This window comes from Amblyraja radiata, unplaced genomic scaffold, assembly GCF_010909765.2.
Source record: "Amblyraja radiata isolate CabotCenter1 unplaced genomic scaffold, sAmbRad1.1.pri scaffold_248_ctg1, whole genome shotgun sequence".
Taxonomy (NCBI): domain Eukaryota; kingdom Metazoa; phylum Chordata; class Chondrichthyes; order Rajiformes; family Rajidae; genus Amblyraja; species Amblyraja radiata.
This window is the reverse complement of record NW_022630502.1, coordinates 21,280-43,004: the sequence shown is the minus strand read 5'-3', so window position 1 is coordinate 43,004 and position 21,725 is coordinate 21,280. Positions and strand designations below refer to the sequence as shown.

The window sequence follows — 21,725 nt, the reverse complement described above, 5'->3', positions numbered from 1 at the left end:
TCCCGTGAGGGGGGGGGGGGGGCGAGAACCAGGGATCCCAAACTTTCAAAGAAGAGAAAGAGGAAGGGGTGAATGGAGGGACCAAGGTTGGGGTCCCCCGGGAAATAAAGAACAAGGATCAGGGGGATGGCACACCGGGCCATCCCGGTGTTATCATTGTCACAAAGAAGGACACTTTAAAAGAGAATGTCCAAAGATAAGGCATGAAGTACAATCGTACACACTGATGGAGGAATAGATGGGTCAGGGGTTCCCCTCCTTGGGGTGTGTAGGACGTACACGGGAACCCTTGGTAAACTTAAAATTAGGTCCCCAAGGAGAAGACACGGTATTTATGGTAGACTCAGGGGCGGAAAGATCAAGTGTAACCAGGATACCGGAGGGAATGGGATTAGGGGAAAAGCAAGTCAAAATCTCTGGAGTAGGGGGAAAGGTAATGAAAGCTCCCGAGATAGAAGGAGTAATGGTAAGATATGAAAATCGAGAGGCCATGGAAGACGTAATCATGGTGCCCCAGGCAGGAATAAATCTGATGGGAAGGGACTTACAAGTTCAATTAGGAATGGGCACAGCTCCCGTAGGTGGACAGATTATAGTACAACTATATAAATTGACGACCCAAGATGAAGAAAGAATAGTCTCACAGGTGTGGGCAAGAGAGGGAAATAGGGGAGGGCTAAGAATACCACCTCTGAGGATAGCCTTGCGAGAAGGAAGTGAAGTAGTACAGGTAAGACAGTATCCGATTTCAATGGAAGGAAGGAAAGGGCTGCAGCCAATTATAGAACACTTACTGAAGGATGGAGTATTGGAGAGTTGTATGTCCCCCTACAACACGCCAATACTCCCTGTAAGAAAGACTGACGGAATGTTCCGACTGGTCCAGGACCTAAGAGAATTGAATAGGGTAGTTAGGGCTCGACACCCGGTAGTCCCAAATCCTTATACCATAATGGGACGTATACCCCCTAACCACAGGTGGTTCAGTGTGGTAGATCTGAAAGACGCCTTTTGGAGCTGCCCCCTGGCTGAGGAAAATAGAGACCTTTTTGCATTCGAGTGGGAAAACCCAGACACACTGAGGAAGCAACAGTATCGATGGACTGTGCTCCCTCAGGGATTTACTGAATCCCCGAACCTGTTCGGGCAAATATTAGAACAAGTATTAGAGGATGTTCCCAGGACCTATGGGACACAATTATTGCAGTACGTAGATGATTTGTTACTCTCAGGCGGAGAAGAAGTGCCAGTAAGGGATGCAACCATAACCCTCTTAAACTTTTTAGGGGAAAAGGGATTGAGAGTGTCCAAAAATAAACTACAATTTGTAGAACAGGAGGTTAAATATCTAGGACACCTGATTAGTGACGGGAAAAGGAGAATAAACCCCGAAAGAATAGCTGGGATCACCGGGCTGCCGATGCCAAGGAACAAAAAAGAAATCAGGAAGTTTCTGGGGTTAATTGGATACTGTAGATTATGGATAGACAATTACACCCGACAAGTCAAGTTCTTGTATGATAAATTGTGTGAGGAGACTGATAAAGTACAATGGGATTCTGAGGACGAACAGAGATTTGGAGAAATAAAGAATAGCCTGATCACCGCACCGGTACTGACCCTCCCGTCCATCGATCAACCATTCCATCTCTTTGTTAATGCGGAGAATGGAATTGCGTTGGGGGTACTGACACAAAAGAGAGGAGGGAAGCGACAGCCAGTCGCATTCCTTTCTAAACTCTTGGATCCGGTATCACGAGGGTGGCCTGTATGTATTCAAGCGGTCGCAGCAACAGCAATATTAGTGGAAGAAAGTAGAAAATTGACATTTGGAGGTGACCTGGTAGTATCCACTCCCCACACGGTCCGGACAATACTAACTCAGAAGTCCAACCGGTGGTTGACTGACTCCAGGATCCTAAAGTACGAAGTGATACTTATGGAAAAAGACGATTTGACCATTCTGACCGATAAGAATTTAAACCCTTCCCAGTGTTTATACTCGGCGGACGACGAGCAGGAAGGGCAGAGACCAGAACAATACTGTAGCAAAATTATAGAACTACAGACCAAGAGCAGGATTTGGAGGAACAGCCTCTGGTAGAGGGAGAAAGGTGGTTTATAGACGGTTCTTCCCGCTGTATAAATGGAAAAAGATATAGTGGGTATGCCATAATAGGAGGAGAAGGATTTGAAGGAGTGGAGGCGGGCAGGTTGCCAGGTAGTTGGTCGGCTCAGTCATGTGAATTGTATGCCTTAATACGGGCGTTAGAATTGTTGGAGGGGAAGGAAGGAACGGTGTACACCGACTCCAAATATGCATTCGGACAAGTGCACACGTTTGGGAGAATATGGAAAGAAAGGGGGATGATTACAGCAAGAGGAAAGGAGTTGGCACATGAGCAATTAATTGAGAAGGTGCTGGAAGCATTACATTTGCCAGAAAGGATAGCGGTGGTCCATGTGGCGGGACACCAAAAGGGGAACTCATTAGAAGCAAGGGGAAATGAAGCGGCAGACGGAGCCGCCAAAAAGGCAGCGACAGAAGGAACAGTGAGGATGTTGTCTTTAATACCATTAAGGGAATGAGTAGGAAAGATACCTGTATTCTCACAGGAGGAGGAGGACAAAATGAATGAGTTAGGGGCTCGGCGTTCCACTGACGGGAGGTGGTGGACACCGGATGGGAAACAAATGTTAACCAAAGGATTAACTCGGGATTTGATGACACAACTGCACTCCCAGTCACATTGGGGAGCGCAGGCCCTGTGTGACACACTACTACGGACCTACGCTTGCCGAGGTATCTATACTTTGGCTAAGCAGACAGTCTCCGGTTGTGTGTTATGTCAGAGGGTTAACAAGAAGGTAATGAGAACTGTCCCTGGTGGAGGACAACAATTGGCTATAAGACCCTTCCAGAGAATACAGGTAGATTTTACAGAACTTCCAAGAATACAAAGGTGGAAGTACCTCCTAGTAGTTGTAGACCATTTCACCAGGTGGGTGGAAGCATTTCCCACGATAAATGCCACCACTCAGGCAGTAACCCGGATATTATTAGAACAAATCATTCCCCGATACGGGGTCATCGAATCCATAGATTCCGACCGAGGAATACATTTTGCCTCTAAGGTTCACCTGTTGGTTTGCAGTACCTTGGGAATAAATTGGAAATTGCATACACCCTGGCACCCCCAGAGTTCTGGGCGAGTGGAAAGGATGAATGCAACCCTTAAAACACAGATAACTAAGTTAATGGAGGAAACCAGACTACCCTGGACTAAGTGTTTACCAATTGCATTATTAAGAATACGAACGGCACCCCGTAAAGATATTGCGGTGTCTCCCTACGAAATGTTGTTTGGGCTGCCCTATCTTGGAAAGGTAGAGGGCACGCCGACCTTCGAAGGCAGCGATGTGTTCCTGAGGAACTATTTACTGGCAGTGTCTCGTTCCCTTGCAGAATTAAAAATAAAAGGACTGTTGGCACAAAGTCCACCACTCGACTTTCCAATACACGTTATAAAGGCCGGTGATTGGGTACTGATTAAAAGTTGGAAGGAGGAGAAACTGCAGCCCCGGTGGACTGGCCCATACCTGGCATTGCTGACAACGGAGACAGCAGTACGAACAAAAGAAAAAGGGTGGACACATGCGACCTGGGTTAAAGGACCCGTTGACCAGACGTCAGTTCCTGAGAAAGACGATCAGTGGACGGTAAAACCAGGGAATAAGCCCCTGGCATTAACTTTCAGTAAGAAATAAGTGTATGAAACTAACAGCATGAAAGGAGCAGTTGTAGTATTACTAACTATGTATGTAACCATTATAAGAAGTGTTAATAACTGTGATAAGTGCTACCATCCTATCAGATATGGAGGGCGAACAACCAGAGCATTTACCTATCATTCCCATGTAAGTGATGTTTGCTACGACCTAAGGACTAGAGCTGTTTGTCAGGACGGAGGGAGGGGGTATTATGTAGTAGAAAATAAGGGACATGTAGGAAGTGTTGGGCACATTACCTGCCCAAAAGGGGAGAAATGGGTCTGCATGACCAAGAGAGGACAGTTAGGCATCCCTTCCCGAGCCAGGGAGGAAACATTAGACAGAATTAAGGAGGTAGTGATAGGGAAGTTAGCAGAAGCAGTAGTCAACAAACCTCCCCCACCTTCCCAGCCTCAACTGCACCAGACTATGTATGATGAAATAAAGCAGCAGATTGAGATCCCCGAAGTGGGGAGAAACCTGTTTGTGGACTTGGCCCTCCGGATAGCCAGAACCCTGAATGTGACTAACTGTTGGGTTTGTGGAGGACCGCTGATGAGCTCACGGTGGCCATGGAGAGGATCTATCATTGAGGTATGGCACCTGATAAAGTGGAATTTGACGGTGGGAAGAGATCGAAGTCCCCAGGAATGGGTCCTGACACACACCCCGGTTGGAACTGAGTGTATCGCCAGGCCCTGGGCAAAGGATGCCATCCTAGTAGGCAGCAGCCCCTGCCAGCGCATCATCACCCAGTAGCCAAATCAATCCCGAGTGTGGTGGCCAGAGGAACCTCAATGGTATCCCACTGTAAAGGATGAAGGAAACTGTACTATCTGGATGAAGACTGATGGAAGCGAATCGACTGGATTATGGAATTGCACCGGGAACAACCCTTACCAGGGAATCCCAGTGTTGCAGGACATATGGGACAATGTTACCTCTAGTGGACCGGCCCCTGAAGGACTGCTATGGATATGCGGACACAAGGCATACTCGGTATTGCCAGAAAAATGAAGTGGGACTTGTTTAATTGGACTGGTACAACCAGGGTTTTTTTTTCTGTTGACCACTGAGGAGGGGCGGTCGCTAGGCACACCCATCTTTGACGATCTACACCGAACGAAGAGAGGAATGGACATCGGAAAATGGGAAAATGATGAGTGGCCACCTGCAAGAATCATCTCATATTATGGACCAGCCACTTGGGCACAGGACGGATCCTGAGGCTACCGGACCCCAGTGTATATGTTAAATCGGATCATAAGACTACAGGCAGTGCTGGAAGTAATTACTAACCAGACTGCATCTGCACTAGAGATGTTGGCGAAGCAGCAGACACAGATGAGAACAGCGATATACCAAAACCGTTTGGCCTTAGACTACTTACTAGCCGAAGAAGGAGGAGTATGCGGAAAATTCAACCTCTCTAATTGCTGCCTAAACATAGATGACAACGGGCAAGCAGTAATGGATATATCAGAAGGAATCAGAAAAATAGCACATGTCCCGGTACAGAGATGGAACACAATCATGGGAGCAGGATGGTGGGATTACATCTTAGGAGGAGCCTGGTGGAAAGCGGTGGGACTAGTGATTTTATGGGCCTTAGCTGCATTAATCATTATCCCCTGTTGTATACCATGTCTCTGGGTTCTTATAACTAGAAGTATAAGCCAAATGCAGGCAGTTGTAGTCCCCATGGGGGAGAAAGGGGGCGTCCAGAAGATAATGATAATGAGGCCGAGAGAGGACCCAGAGGAAAGAGAGATAAAAAGAATGTTATTAGCTTTGGAACAGCAGGAAGTCTAGGAATGGGGTTTAATACAGAATGCGTAGCAAAAGAAAAAGGGAGGATTGTGATGGATAAGATGATTAAACCACCATTGTGAGGGGCCGAACGGTTGTAGTCACCAACCTTGTGATGGGCTGAGTAACTGGAAACACCAACCTTGTGATTCGAACAAACAGTCAGACCTTCAGAGCTGTTGATAACATTGTCCCATAACAAGATGAGGTAAGGAATGTAGCTGACAACGCAGAAGCTATTCTTTAGGTCAAAGGCAATTAATTAGGTTAGGGCACAGATACTGCGCATGCTTAATAAGTTAAATGAATATTAACTTTACGCCCCTCATGACAAGGAACCTAATTTAAATGTACATGCGATGTATGATGTGGGAGGAGAGGGAATGATTGATGACGCACGGAGGAGAGGGTTGGAAGATTGTGAACCTCGGTACCCTGATTGGAAGGGGTCAGAAGGGGAGGCGTCCGATCAATAAAGACTGTATACTGAATTGTATAAAACAAGACGTTTTTCCTTTGCTCGGGGTGTCTCAACTTGGAGAGGCACCCGATTCTGCAGACTCGCAAATAAAGCATTTCTTGTTTCCACGATTTAGTCTCTGAGTAGTGATTGTGAGCACAAACAATATATCTCACAGAGTCGTTCCTCCACAAGTCCTACAGTAAGATTGTTACACCTAAGGTACTGGAAGAGAGAAGGTGGGAGACAGTGAGAAAGGGAGGGAAGCATGGAATGCAAACGTCCCCGGGTGTTGTACCTCTTGTGAACAGGTTCACCCACTTAGAAGCTGTCGGGACAGAATACGTGTATACACTGAGCGGCGGACTGGCTTGCGAAGCAAAAAGGGTTGTTGAGCCAAAACCAAAGAGGCCAACGTCAGGCAACGCCATTGTAGAGAGAGACTCCATTGTGAGAGGTACGGACAGGGGTTTCTGCGGCAACAGATGGGACTCGAGGATGGTGTGCTGCCTTCCTGGTGCCAGGTTCCAGGATGTCACGGACAGAGTGCAGAAAATCCTCAAGGTCGAAGGTGAACAGCCGGAAGTGGTAGTGCATGTCCGCACAACCGATGATGGAAAGAAGGGGATGAATATTCTGCAGCGTGACTTTAGAGAGCTCGGAAAAATGCTGAAAAGCAGGACCTCCATGGTTCATATCTCCGGTTTGCTTCCAGTTCCTCGTGCTGGCGAGAGCAGGAACAGGGTGATACGGGACCTGAATGAGTGGCTGAGGAACTGGTGCACAGGGCAGGGATTTAGATTCTTAGATCACTGGGATCTGTTTTGGAGTAAGGGGGAACTCTACAAAAGGGACGGATTGCATCTTAACAGTTGGGGGACCAGCATTCTGGCAGGCAGGTTTCCCACTGCTACACGGATGGTTTTACACTGAATAATGGGGGTGGCGTGTCAAATGGGATAGTTGAGGATGGTGTTAAAGGGAAAGGGTTTCTTAAATGTGTGAGCGGAGAGACAGAGGGGTGTAAAATAGTAAGATTAAACGAGAACTTACCAGTTTGAAGTTTGATCTGTATTTTATGAGGAGTTACGATGAGGGATTACGTGAAGAACCCGCTCAGTGCGCAGGCGCGGCATACTTCCAAGCAGCGGCGTGGAATCACAGATAGACACAGTTATTTTGAAGTAAACATAGTAAAGATAAGGAGACGACAATTTATTAGTTTGATCCATATAATGAGGGTGGAAGCGGAGGGCATGTAATCCCTCATCGTAACTCCTCATACAATACAGATCAAACTTCAAACTGGTAAATTCTCGTTTAATCTTACTATTTTACTTCGGAGTCACGTGAGTGACTACGTGAAGATTTCAAAGCTCTGTGATTTCAAACCGTGTAACAGTTTCATTTCACTCACTGCCGAAGTTCTTGAGGGAGGAAGTGTTATCGTAATGAACCAATGAGTCTATTTGTAGAAAAACACAATGGTATTTTTTAAACAATAACAACAAAGAATTAAGTTGCTCCCCTGGGCTTAAATTAAATATTTGCAGTCCGTAAATCTTTACTGCAAATAAACCAGGTTTTGCCAACGGCTTATTATAAAATTTCTGAACGGTCTTTTCCCTTCCCACCATCCTTCTGTAGCCAGGATGTGGTGTATAGGCATGTCCATTCTTTAGCCGTCGACATGGATGCTGCCCTGGTGGAATAAAATTTGTACATGTTAGTGTTTATCCCAGCAGTTTCTAGCACCTGCTTGAGCCATCTCGCAATGGTTTGGCTCGCACCCCACCATAAGGTTTTTGTGACTGACCCACAGGGCTTTTCATCTCCCTCGAATATTCTGGTTGTGTCTATGTAGGATAGTAGGTAGGTCATGGCACATAACCGTGGTTCTGGTGGGTAAGCCACGACTGGATTAGGTGTTCCTGGTCTGCTCTGTTTGACCAGTCGCTGGATAACGACAGATCTGGTCTGGAGCTGTGATCATGTTGTCCAGTCGCAATAGGTGTAGTGACTGGACCCTCTGAGCGGATACAAGTGCCATCAACCTAAGCGTCTTTAGTGTAGCTTGCTCGAGGCCGGGGGATCTGGCTGGTGGCCATTCCCTGAGATATGTCAGGACCACACTGATATCCCAAATATGGGTATACCTGGGCTTAGGGCTTGATATTGTAAATGCCCTTCATCAGTTTTACCACCAGTGGATGGGATCCCATCGCCTGTTGTCCTGCCGCTGGTTTGAGATAAGCAGAAAGAGCACTCTGCGCTGTGTTGATAGCACTGTAGCTGATCCCTACATCGTGGTGTAGATGGCCAGGAACTCCAGTATGTTGGTGGCTGTAGCTGTTACGTATGTTGTCCATGTTTCCTGGCAGTACTTCTCCCTTTTTTGATGCTGGTTAAGTACTGCCTCTTGGTGGATGTTCGAGGGGATGCCGACATGGTGGTGATGGTTTGTTTGGACAATCCCAGTTCCAGGTAATGTCTGTTCAAACTTGCAACCCAGGCGTTTGATTTTCTCATGGCATGGGTGTTTAGCTTACCTGGTAGGTAAGTAGCTGATAGCCAAATATGTCTTTCGACATACCATTGCCAAATCATGTTGACCAATTTGTCGCATGATAATGATTTTATGCCACCCATATGGTTAATATAAGCCATCACCGTAGTATTTATCAATTTGTAACCGAACATGCAAGTGCTGCATATTAGATACATATGCTTTTAAACCATAAAAGGCGCCCAACATCTCTAGATAGTTATCCCAGATAGCCCTCTAGATAGATCAGTCTGAAGAAGGGTTTCGGCCCGAAACGTCGCCTATTTCCTTCGCTCCATAGATGCTGCTGCACCCGCTGAGTTTCCCCAGCAATTCTGTGTACCTTCTAGATAGTTAATGCCCAGTGTAAGTAGTAATGATGACTCTAGTTTAGTCCATCTACCACTTGTGCTGGATATGGAGTTAGTCGCTCCCCAGCCTTGAGCACTGGCATCTGTTTGAATAACTAAAGTAGGGTTAGTGATAAAGATAGGGCTGAAACTATGCCAAACGTTTTTTGCCCACCACTGTAGCTCTGATATTGCTTCAGTGGGTAAGTTCATGACACGATCATAGTGACCTGTATGTCGTTTTATTGCCCGTACCTTTGCTCTCTGTAAATGTTTTGATAGTGCAAAGGTCCGAATTGTGTAGCCGGAAATGCTGCTACCATTTCCCCAATTACTCTTGCTACTTGTCGAATAATTGGTCGCTCGTTGACCATTAATTTGTTGCATGATTGTGCTAATTCAACCATTTTTGCCTTTGGCAAGGTAACAGTCATATGGACTGAGTTAATTGTGAGGCCCAGGTAGTCCATGATAGTGGATGGCTTCAACTTAGATTTATCTGGATGTAGGACGAACCCCACAGTTTCGAGGAGCTGTTTTGTAGCTGATACTGCTGCCACAGCCAATTCCATCGTTTTCCCTACTATGAGAATATCCTCCAGATATGCCATGACAATATGTTTTTGTTTTCTTAGTATTGCCATGGCTGGGTTCAATATTTTGGTAAATAATCTTGGGCTGAAGTTCGCCCATAGGGCAATGCTTTGTACCATCCAGATAAATTTTAGGTATCTGCGATGATCCTTGTATATGGGTACTAGATAGTAAGCATCTTTAAGATAAATGCTTGCCATGAAGTGTCCTTTGGAATTCAGTTGTTTGGCAGTAACATATGTCTCCATTTTGAAATGTATATACTTAACAAATTTGTTTAGTGATGTTAAGTCAATGATGATGCGACAGACACCTTCTGTTTTGGTTTTAGTGAATATATTCGATACAATTTCCAAAGGTTCATGTTTGGTCTTTTCGATGACCCCCTTTGTGATAAGTCTCACCAGTTCAGCTTGCCCCTCACGTTTCTCTTTGACGGGGGAGAAATACCCTTTGGGGCCATTGTTGAACTGGCGGCGTTTTTTCTGACATGAATTGTATTTTATATCCTGTAATGTTGTTGAGTATATACTTGTCACTCGTGACCATACCCCATGCTTCTCTAAACAAGTGTAATCTCCCCCCTGTTAATAAAGCACCCTTATTCTCTATATGCTGGTAGGGACCAGACCCACCTACCTCCATGGTTATTGGCGATTCTGTTTCTGCATTTTCCTGAAGATTTTGTTCTGACGTGCTGGCGATGTTGGGGGGAGGCGCATTTTCCAGAGGGTCCACTGCGGGCCCTGATCTGAAAGATCTTTGGGGATAATGTGCGGACCCCAAGCGTTCACCAGTCCCATATTGCGGACGTCGACTGGTGGATGCCGTGGGGTGCTGCCACTTGGGTATCGGAGGTCTTGGTTTGCTCGTCCCGGGGCCTGCCCTCATTAGGCCGAAGGTTTTTGATGCTTCCTGCATCTCCTTCAGTTTTTATTGAAATCTTTCCCAAATAGCAGCGCGTCCGTCTCCGCAGCGGGGGCTTTACACAAGCCAGCAAATTTGGGATTGAGGGCAGGTCTTCTGTTTCCCTCCGGAGATTGTTGATCTCAAATTGTGTGGTACACATTAATGCCAGCACATCCTGCTGGCAGGTATCCATCTCCGTGGTCTCCACGGAACGAGCAAAGGCTGTGATGGCTGACGTCAGGAGCCTTAGGATCCGCTGTAGCTTGAGTTCTTGGGACTGGATGTGTGACCCACATGACCCCAGATTTGGCTGTTGACACTTTTTACTTTGAGTGCCTCACCGTTTTCTGGTGCTGTGTTGTTTCAGCACCTCAGCGAGCACCTTTTCCAGTAATGGTTGATGCTGGCCGCCATTCTTGGTTCCAGCGGTGCTCCAGCCCGTGGGGTTGCTACAAGCGGTCCATCACACCCAACAGCTCTTCATGTTCCTGCACCCCTGGCATACTCCCGAATTCGTCCGCCTGCCCCTGTTCCAGACCAGCCCAGCCCTGGTCACCAATGCTAGCCTCCAGTAATGAGGGAGCAGAGGGAAGTGCATGAAGCACTGTGGAGGGGGTGCCTGACCTCCCTCCGCGAGAGCGCTCTTTCTGCGCATCTCGCTGGAGCTGCTCCAATTGCTGTTGGATGCAGCTCAGGCGGCTGTCTCTCCTCCATTTAGGTGGAGACATGTCCCCGTCCGACGAATCGGACGCCACCGGCCGGATGCCTATTCGGATGGCTAGACATCCAGCCCGCAGTTCAGGCACTAGCGGGACTGGGCTCGGCGCGGTGATGGGGATAGCGGGGCGACCGGTAATTGTTCCTACCGCCTGTTGCTGCCCCCCCTGCAATGGAACGCTCCTCCGCTGGAGTCGAGCGGGGGACAGGTTCTTCTTGAGCTTTTGCCTTGTAGCTGCGAGAGCGCCCCTCAAGCAGCGCGTCTCGCAGACACCTGCTCCATGAGCCGCTCCAGCGGCTCAGGCGGCTCTCTCCCCCCCCCGTGCGGGTGGAGAGACGTCCCGTCCGACATCGGAAACACCTGCCGGATGCCTCTCGAGTGGCTATGCGTCCAGCCCGCTGCTTCAGGTACTAGCGGGCTGGGCTCGGCACGGTGTCGGGGAATTACGGAACACCGGGTCGCTCCTACCGCCTGTTGCTGCCCCCCTCCCCGACGGGAAAACGGGGGACAGTTTTATCCAGAGCCTTTTTCTCTGCCTGTAAAAAAACACAAGCAGAAAAGGCTCACCTGTAAAAGAAAACCCGACCTCAGGGTACTCACCTGACGGTCCGGTTCATGCTGTAACGGGACAGCCTAACATCCCGTGGCAGCCGCTGTTGCACTGCTGGCGTAATGCCGCGCCTGCGCACTGAGCGGGTTCTTCACGTAGTCACTCACGTGACTCCGAAGTAAAATGAGGGTAGAAGCAATAGGTAGCAAGGTGAAAAGTAAAAGTGGCAGGCAGACAAATCCAGGGCAAAAATCAAAAAGGGCCACTTTTCAACATAATTGTATAGGGGTAAGAGTGCTGTAAAAACAAGCCTGAAGGCTTTGTGTCTCAATGCAAGGAGCATTCGTGATAAGGTGGATGAGTTGCATGTGCAGATAGCTATTAATGACTATGATATAGTTGCGATCACGGAGACATGGCTCCAAGGTGACCAAGGCTGGGAGCTGAACATCCAGGGATATTCAATATTCAGGAGGGATAGACAGAAATGGAAAGGAGGTGGGCTAGCGTTGCTGGTTAGAGAGCAGATTAGATTAACGCAATATAAAGGAAGCTTGGAGGATGTGGAATCGATATGGGTAGAGCTGCGAAACATTAAGTGGCAGAAAACGATAGTGGGAGTTGTGTTCAGGCCACCTAACAGTAGTAATGGAGTTGGGGATGGCATCATATAGGAAATTAGAAATGCGTGCAACAAAGGTAAAACAGTTATAATGGGTGACTTCAATCTACATATAAATTGGGTGAATCAAATTGGCAAGGGTGCTGAGGAAGAGGATTTATTGTAATGTATGCGGGATAGTTTTCTAAACCAACACGTAGAGGAACCAACGAGAGAGCAGGCTATTCTAGATTGGGTATTGAGTAATGAGGAAGGGTTAGTTATCAGTTTTGTTGTGCGTGGCCCCTTGAGCAATAGTGACCATAATATGGTTGAGTTCTTCATTAGGATGGAGAGTGACATTGTTAATTCGGAAACAAGGGTCCTGAACTTAAAGAAAGGTGACTTTGAGGGTATGAGACGTGAATTGGCCAAGATAGACTGGCAATTGATTCTTAATAGGTTGACGGTGGATATGCAATGGAAGGCATTTAAAGACTGCATGTATGAACTACAACAATTGTTCATCCCAGTTTGGCAAAAAAATAAATCAGGGAAGGTAGTGCATCGGTGGATAATAAGGGAAATCAGGGATAGTATCAAAACAAAAGATGAAGCGTACAATTTAGCCGGAAAAAGCAGCCTACCAGAGAACTGGAAGAAATTCAGCGTCCAGCAGAGGAGAACAAAGGGCTTAATTAGGAAAGGGCAAATAGATTATGAAAGAAAACTGGCAGGGAACATAAAAACTGACTGCAAAAGCTTTTATAGATATGTGAAGAGAAAAAGATTAGTTAAAACAAATGTATGTCCCTTGCAGTCAGAAACGGGTGAATTGATCATGGGGAACAAGGACATGGCAGACCAATTGAATAACTACTTTGGTTCTGTCTTCACTAAGGAAGACATAAATAATCTGCTGGAAATAGCAAGGGATCGGGGGTCAAATGAGATGGAGGAACTGAGTGAAATCCAGGTTAGCCGTGAAGTGGTGTTAGGTAAATTGAATGGATTAAAGGCCGATAAATCCCCAGGGCCAGATAGGCTGCATCCCAGAGTACTTAAGGAAGTAGCCCCAGAAATAGTTGACGCATTAGTGATAATTTTTCAAAACTCTTTAGATTCTGGAGTAGTTCCTGAGGATTGGAGGGTAGCTAATGTAACCCCACTTTTTATAAAAAGGAAGGGAGAGAAAACGGGGAATTACAGACCATTTAGTCTAACGTCGGTAGTGGGGAAACTGCTAGAATCAGTTATTAAAGATGGGATAGCAGCACATTTGGAAAGTGGTGAAATCATTGGTCAAAGTCAGCATGGATTTATGAAAGATAAATCATGTCTGACGAGTCTTATTGAATTTTTCGAGGATGTAACTAGTAGAGTGGATAAGGGAGAACCAGTGGATGTGTTATATCTGGACTTTCAGAAGGCTTTCGACAAGCTTCCACATAAGAGATTAGTATACAAACTTAAAGCACACGGTATTGGGGGTTCAGCATTGATGTGGATAGATAACTGGCTAGCAGACGAGAAGCAAAGAGTAGGAGTAAACGGGTATTTTTCACAATGGCAGGCAGTGGCTAGTGGGGTACCGCAAGGCTCAGTGCTGAGACCCCAGCTATTTACGATATATATTAATGATTTGGACGAAGGAATTGGATGCAACATCTCCAAATTTGCGGGTGACACGAAGCTGGGGGTATGTGTTAGCTGTGTGGAGGATGCTAGGTGGCTGCACGGTGACTTGGATAGGCTGGGTGAGTGGAAAAATGCATGGCAGATGCAGTATAATGTGGATAAATGTGAGGTTATCAACTTTGGTGGCAAAAACAGGAAAGTAGACTATTATCTGAATGGTGGCCGATTAGGAAAGGGGGAGATGCAAAGACACCTGGGTGTCATGGTGCACCATTAATTAAAAGTAGGCATGCAGGTGCGGCAAGCAGTGAAGAAGGCGAATGGTATGTTAGCAATCATAGCAAAAGGATTTGAGTATCGGAGCAGGGAGGTCTACTGCAGTTGTACAGGGTTCTGGTGAGACCATATTTGGAGTATTGCGTACAGTTTTGGTCTCCTAATCTGAGGAAGGACATTCTTGCTATAGAGGGAGTACAGAGAAGGTTCACCAGACTGATTCCTGGGATGTAGGACTTTCATATGAAGAAAGACTGGATAGACTCGGTTTGTACTCGCTGGAATTTAGAAGATTGAGCGGGGGTCTTATAGAAACTTACACAATTCTTAAGGGTCTGGACAGGCTAGATGCAGAAAGATTGTTACCGATGTTGGGGAAGTCCAGAACAAGGGGTCACAGTTTCAGGATAAGGGGGAAATCTCTTAGGACCGAGATGAGGAAAACATTTTTCACACAGAGAGTGGTGAATCTCTGGAATTCTCAGCCACAGAAGCTAGTTGAGGCCAGTTCATTGGCTATATTTAAGAGGGAGTTAGATGTGGCCCTTGTGGCTCAAGAGGTCAGGGGGTATGGAGAAAAGGCAGGTACAAGTTACTGAGTTGGATGATCAGCCATGATCATATTGAATGGCGGTGCAGGCTCGAAGGGCCGAATGGCCTACTCCTGCACCTAGTTTCTATGTTTCTATGTTTCTGTAATAGTAACAATGCCGTTCCTCAAATGTGGGGCCCAAAACGTTTCACAATACACCAGGTGGTGTCTTACTGGGGCCCTGTACAACTGCAGAAGGACTTATTTGCTCACTATACTCGACTTCTCTTGTTAAAAAGCTTTGCTTTCTTCACTGCCTGCTGTACCTGCATGCTTACTTTCATTGACTGATGAACAAGGACCCAGATCCCGTTGTACTTCCCCTTTTCCCAACTTGACGCCATTTAGATAGTAATCTTCCTTCCTGTTTTTTACACTAAATTGGATAACCTCACATGTATCCACATAAAACTTCATCTGCCACCATCTGCCCACTCCCCGAACCTGTCCAAGTCACCCTGCATTCTCATAGCATCCCCCTCACAGTTCACACTGCCATCCAGCTTTGCGTCATCTGCACATTTGCTAATGTTACTTTGAATCCCTTCATCCAAATCATTGATGTCTATTGTAAATAGCTGCGGTCCCAGCATCGAGCCTTGCGTTACCACACTAGTCACTGCCTACCAAGCTGAAAGAGACCAGTAATCCCTATACTTTGTTTCCTGTCTGCCAAGCAATTTTCTTCCATGTCGCCACTCTACCGCCAATACATTGTGCCCTAATTTTGCTCACTAATTCCATAGGTAGGACATTATCAAATGCTTTCTGAAAGTCCTGGTACACTACATACACTGGCTCTCCCTAGTCCATGTTCCTAGGTGCATCCTCAGAAAACTGCAGAAGATGAGTCAAGCATGATTTCCCTTTCGTAAATCCATGCTGACTCATACCGATCCTGTTACTGCTATCCAAATGTACCGCTATTTCATCATTTATAATTGACTCCAGCATCCTCTCCACCACCGATGTAAGGCTAACTGGTCTATAATTACCTGTTTGCTCTTTCCTGCCTTTATTAAAAAAAAGGGATAGCATTAGCTACCATCCAATCCACAGTAACGGATCCGGAATCTATAGAACATTGGAAAATTATCACCAATGCATCCACGATTTCTAGAGCCACTTCCTTAAGTACCCTGGGATGCAGGCCATCAGACCCTCGGGATTTATCAGCCGTCAGTCCCATCAGTTCACCCAATACCATTTCCTGACTAATGTGGATTTCCTTCAGTTCCTCTGTCACCCCCGATCCTCTGACCACTACTATATCAGGAAAATTGTTTGTGTCCTCCTTAGTGAAGACGGATACAAAGTGCCTGTTCAACTCATGTGCCATTTCCTTGTGCCTCATAATAAATTCACCTTTTTCAGTCTTCAGTGGTCCAACTTTGATCTTAACTATTCTTTTTTTGCTCTTCACATACATAAAGAAGCGTTTAATATCCTCCTTTATATTCTTGGCTAGCTTACCTTCGTACCTCATCTTTTCTCCCCATAAATATTTTTAGTTCTCTTCTGTTGTTCTTTAAACACTACCCAATCCCCTTGCTTCCCGCTCATCTTTGCTATGTTGTACTTCTTCTCTTACATTCCTTGTCAGCCATGGTCGTCCCTTTCTCCCCTTGGAATCTTTCATCCTCTTTGGAATGAACTGATCCTGCACCTTGTGTATTATTCCTAGAAACACCTGCCGTTGTTGTCCCACTCTCATCCCGATCTTTCCAGTCAACTTTGGCCAGCTCCTCCCTCATGGCCCCAATGTCCCATTTGTTCAACTGTAACACTGACACCACCGATTTACCCTTCTCCCTCTCCAACTGTATATTAAACCCGATCATATTATGGTCACTGCCTCCTAATGGCTCCTTAATCTCAAGTTCGTTTATGAAATCCGGTTCATTACATAACTCCAAATCCATAATTGCCTTCTCCCTGGTAGGCTGCAATACAAGCTGTTCTAAGAATCCATCACGAAGGCATTCCACAAACTCCCTTACTTGGGGTCCAGCACACAATCATTCCGCAGCAGCTGGTGGAGAATGTGGAGCTATTGGGGGTTGATGCCGACACATGTAACTGGGTCCTGAACTTTCTATCGCAACGGCAGCAGGCAGTCAGGATGGGCAGTAGGACATCAAAAACCATAGCCGTGAGTACTGGCTCGCCCCAAGGCTGTGTCCTAAGCCCCCTGCTGTTTACTCTGCTTACACGCGACTGTACTGCTAGATTCAATAACAACTTCATCAACAAATTCGCTGAAGACACAACAGTGGTGGGTCTCATCAGTGACAATGATGAGTCGGCGTACAGGATGGAGGTGGAGCTGCTCACAGGATGGTGCAAATCCCACAACCTCATTCTCAACGTGGGAAAAACTAAGGAGATGGTGGTTGACTTCAGGAGGCCGGGAAAACAACACCATACACCTCTGCACATCGATGGAGCTGATGTGGAAAGGGTCAGCACCGTGAAGTTCCTAGGACTCCACCTGTCAGATGACCTGACGTCCACCACCCTCAACACAGCACTGGTCAAGAGAGCCCAGCAGCGACTACACCCTCTCAGAAGACGACGGAAAGCAGGTCTCCCCACTACACACCTACGAACTTTTTATAGGGGGATAATCGAGACCACATTAACCTACGGCATCACTTCCTGGTTCGGGAGCTGCAAGGTGTACGAACGGCACCAACCAGACAGGATTGTGAAGACCGCCAGCAGGATTATTGGTGCTCCACTCCCTTTCCTGCTGGACATATACAGGAAGAGATGTATCAGCGGAGCCATCTCCATCATCAAAGACCCCTACCACCCATCGCATCACATATTATCCATCCTGCCATCTGGGAAGAGGTACAGGAGCATTAGCTGCAAAACCAGCAGGATGCTCCTCAGCTTCTTCCCGCAGGCTATAAGACTGATAAACGGACTTTTCCCCCTGCCAAAGTATCGCGCACCAACCACCAACCTGGACACACTGCAGCAGAGCCACTGTCGTGCCGCTGCCGATCGGAGCGCCTGTTGATGTTTAGTAGAGAGTAGAGTGTTTAATTTGTTCATGATATATGTATTTTTATTTCAATTTATTTTTTACTGCACACTGAATGCACACTGGTTGAGCAACGTTTTTTTGTTTCCTCTGGGTATGTGAGTACTCAGGAAAATGAAAATAAAGATATACTACTAACCTGATTTTCGCAGTCTACCTGCATGCTGAAATCTCCCATAACAACCACAGCATTACTTTTACTACATGCCAATTTTAACTCCCGATTCAACTTGCACCCTATATCCAGGCTACTGTTTGGGCGCATGTAGGTAAGTCCCATTAGGGTATTTTACACTTACAATTCCTTAGTTCTATCCATACTGACTCCACATCGCATGTGTAAATGTCATCCCTTGCAATGGACTGAATTTCATTCCTCACCAACAGAGCTACTCCACCCTCTCTGCCCACCGCCTGTCTTTGCGATAGGAGGTATACCCTTGAATATTCTATTCCCAGCCCTGGCAATCTTGCAGCCATGTCTCAGTAATTCCCACTACATCATACTTGCATCATGGATCAATCAATCACTCACAATCAATCAATCAAACAACAAATCAATCAAACAATTATCCAATCACTCAATCAACAATGAATCAATGAATCAATGAATCAATGAATCAATGAATCAATGAATCAATGAATCAATGAATGAATCAATCAATCAATCAATCAATCAATCAATCAATCAATCAATCAATCAATCAATCAATCAATCAATCAATCAATCAATCAATCAATCAATCATATCTCCCCTACATCTTATACTTCATACCTCCCACTCACTCAAACGCGTGAAGTGCCTCGACCCGGAACATCGTTTGTTCAGTTCTCTGCACAATGGTTGCCTGATCCGCTGGGAAAACCAGAAGATTGTTTGTTGATCCACAACATACTCCCCTGCAAATGTCCGAGATCGCTGTCCCAACGATGGGCTCATATGGATTTTATATTTCTCATCTATCTCACCGCAAACATAGAACCGTACAGCAGAGGAACGAGTTCCCTGAGCCAACATTCCTGTGCCGAACGTGATGTCACATCAATTTCCCCGCCTACACAAAAATCATCACACCATTCGCTGCATATCTATGGATCTATTTAAAATAATTGTAAATGCCACTATCGTATTACCCTCCACCACTACCCCCAGCTGTACATTCCAGTCACCCGCCGTTCTCTGTGCACAACACGTGCCCAGTGAAACTGCTGTTGGCGAAGTGGCAGGAAGGAATAATGATCACAGGATGGATGATAGACGATGATTCCGACAATTGAGATGTTGAACTAATTGGCTCCATGGCCTCAACGGCGATGGCCGACTCGTGTGCGTTACCACACTGGGTCCATGCTGACATTAGCCCCATTGTATCACTATTATAATTTGCAAGGAATGTAAGCAATACGTGCGAAACGTTGCCGATTTTACCTTGCAGAAGTAACAGTGGGAAGCAATATTGCCAGACCATTGTGTTTTCTTGAATATATCGTCCTTTACTGGATCTGTAAAAAAAGAACAATCAAATAATATTATTATGGGCGGCACGGTGGCACAGCGGATAGTTGTTGCCTTACAGTGTGGAGAGACCCGGGTTCCATCCTGCCTCCGGGAACTGTCTGTCCGGAATGTGTACGTTCTCCACATAACCTGCGTGGGTTTACGGCTGGAGCTGCGCTTTCCTCCCACACTCCAAAGACGTAGTGGTTTGTTGACTATTTGGCATCAATAATATTGTAAATTTCGGCTAGTGTGTGTGGGATGATGTTAGTCGGCGCGGACTCGGCAGTCCGAAGGGCATGTTTCCGCGCTATACCTATGCATTAACCTAAACTAATTCTTAATAAATATATTCTCGTTTTGCCGTTTTGCGCCTCAAAAATACGAAGGACAAATATTCATAACATAATCGATATACCAACAGATCGCAGGAGATCCCGAAGAAAATCCAGGCAATTCACTGCGAGGAAGTACATATTTCGTACAGACAGCACCCGTAGACGAGATCGAACCAGGGTAAAGCAGCAAATCCACCGCTGCGCCACCGTGCCACCGTATAGTTATATGAAGAGGAAAGTTACATGGAAGTTAAGGTTCTGGGATCGGGTAACAGAAGAGCATAGAAAATAGAAATGCACGTGAACAAGCTTTTTGACCTATAATGTTTGTGCTGAACGTGATGCTGAATTCAAACAATCTCACCCCGGCTACACGAGGCACAATCTTCCATATCCTGCATGTCCGAGTGCCTAATACCATTATCGATCTGATTCCATTACTGCCATTGGCAGCGCGTTGCAGACGCCGCCACCATCTTTATAAATTGGGATGTATGAGTCAATGATTCAATTGTAATCTGCACTTTTTTCAGATGATCTCGATGGACCACGGTGGGCTTCACCTTTCCTTGATCGTCGTTGCATTTTGCATTTTTTTTCATTCATATGCTATCTATCTCTCTATATCACCTGCTATATATATCGTTTCTCTTTCCCCTGACTCTCAGCCTGAAGAAGAGTCTCGACACGAAACGTCACCAAAGATGCTGCCTTATTGTCCCTGTCCCACTTAGGAAACCTGAACGGAAACCTCTGGAGACTTTGCGCCCTACCCAAGGTTTTCGTGCGTTTCCCGGAGGTTGCAGGTGGTTGCCGGAGGTTGCAGGTAGTGGAAGCAGGTAGGGAGACTGACAAGAACCTCCGGGAACCTCTGTAAGTTCAGGAAAATATCCGAATCAGACAACAACAAAAAACCCCCAATGATCTTGGCTCAAAAATAAATGTTGTTTTATTTTATTTTAATTGCGTTATTGGCTGTCAACACGCTGATTCCCCAACCAAATGGCTCAATCGCCCAAGGCCAGAACCGTTAGTTACCCCTCCCATCACCATCCACAGGACTCCTGGGACATTCAGCAGTGATGATTTTGCCTTTGAGCTCAGCTGCGGGATTTGTAGCCAAATTATTTTGGCTGGATAACGATATTGCCACATCTGCGTGAGGCCCCGTTGCAACACTTGTGCCAGAAACAAAGTGGAACGCAGATTTACAATGAAACGTACATGTAGTTTGACATTCGCAGGTTACTATAACTTCACAAAAAAAGGGAGCAGCAGCGCAGGTAACTTATCAAATGTAACCCCCCCCCCCACACACGCACACACACCATCACGCACACACGCTCTCTCTCGCGTTTTCACATAAACCAGACTCACCAAACCAGAACTCGACAGAAGCTAAAGTCCTACTTACGTTCAAACCTGTCGGGGTTGCAGCTTGCACGGAGTCTGCAGGTAATTGCTGGAGCGCAGTTTACTAGAAACCACAGATCCGGGAAAAGAACTGGCCAACGATTCGCCTGGTGGTACTGTAAATAGTGTGGTCTTCGGTCTTCTTTCTGAATGTTTGGTCATTTACTTCTGCAGTTTTGTTCTGTAGCCTTGCTCTGTAGATATGTTCAGTAGGATCGGCAGTGATTCTGCAGGTTTGGTTACTTCGGTTCGAAAACCGTCGCACCTGTAAATTTCAGATACAGCAGCGTTAAAACCTGACACTGCGCCTCTTATCTCCTCAGAACCGATGTTGGTTTTGAAATGTCGAAATTAACCGGATTGATCGGCTTCTGTACCAGCAGGGCCAGTTGAAGGGAAACGGACGTGGGGCGACTACTAGCCATGTCAGAGAGGCGGCGATTGGACGTCCTCTTAGAAGGTGTTTCCGTGTCCATATTTGAAACAGTTGCCGGAATGATTGAAAACCCGTTAAACCTAAGACATTTTTAATCAGTAGATACTTTCGAGTTAGACTACCTAAACCACAACTATTTGGAAACCACACGAGAAGTGAAAATACAATCTTCTGT

At 46.2% G+C, this 21,725-nt stretch overlaps 1 protein-coding gene across 1 annotated transcript in view; it reads right to left on the bottom strand.

Annotated features, from left to right (window-relative positions):
- The window catches only part of LOC116969857 (myelin-associated glycoprotein-like), a 60,322-nt gene extending 38,799 nt beyond the window's left edge, over positions 1–21,523 (bottom strand). The window contains exons 1-2 of the mRNA XM_033016624.1: positions 21,116–21,523; positions 19,295–19,368 (exon numbers count right to left, since the gene is read on the bottom strand). Of these exons, the coding sequence (XP_032872515.1) occupies positions 19,295–19,334 (40 nt within the window). The 5' untranslated portion in view covers positions 19,335–19,368; positions 21,116–21,523. The remainder of the gene's footprint in view (positions 1–19,294; positions 19,369–21,115) is intronic.
- Between the last annotated feature and the right edge of the window lie 202 nt (positions 21,524–21,725).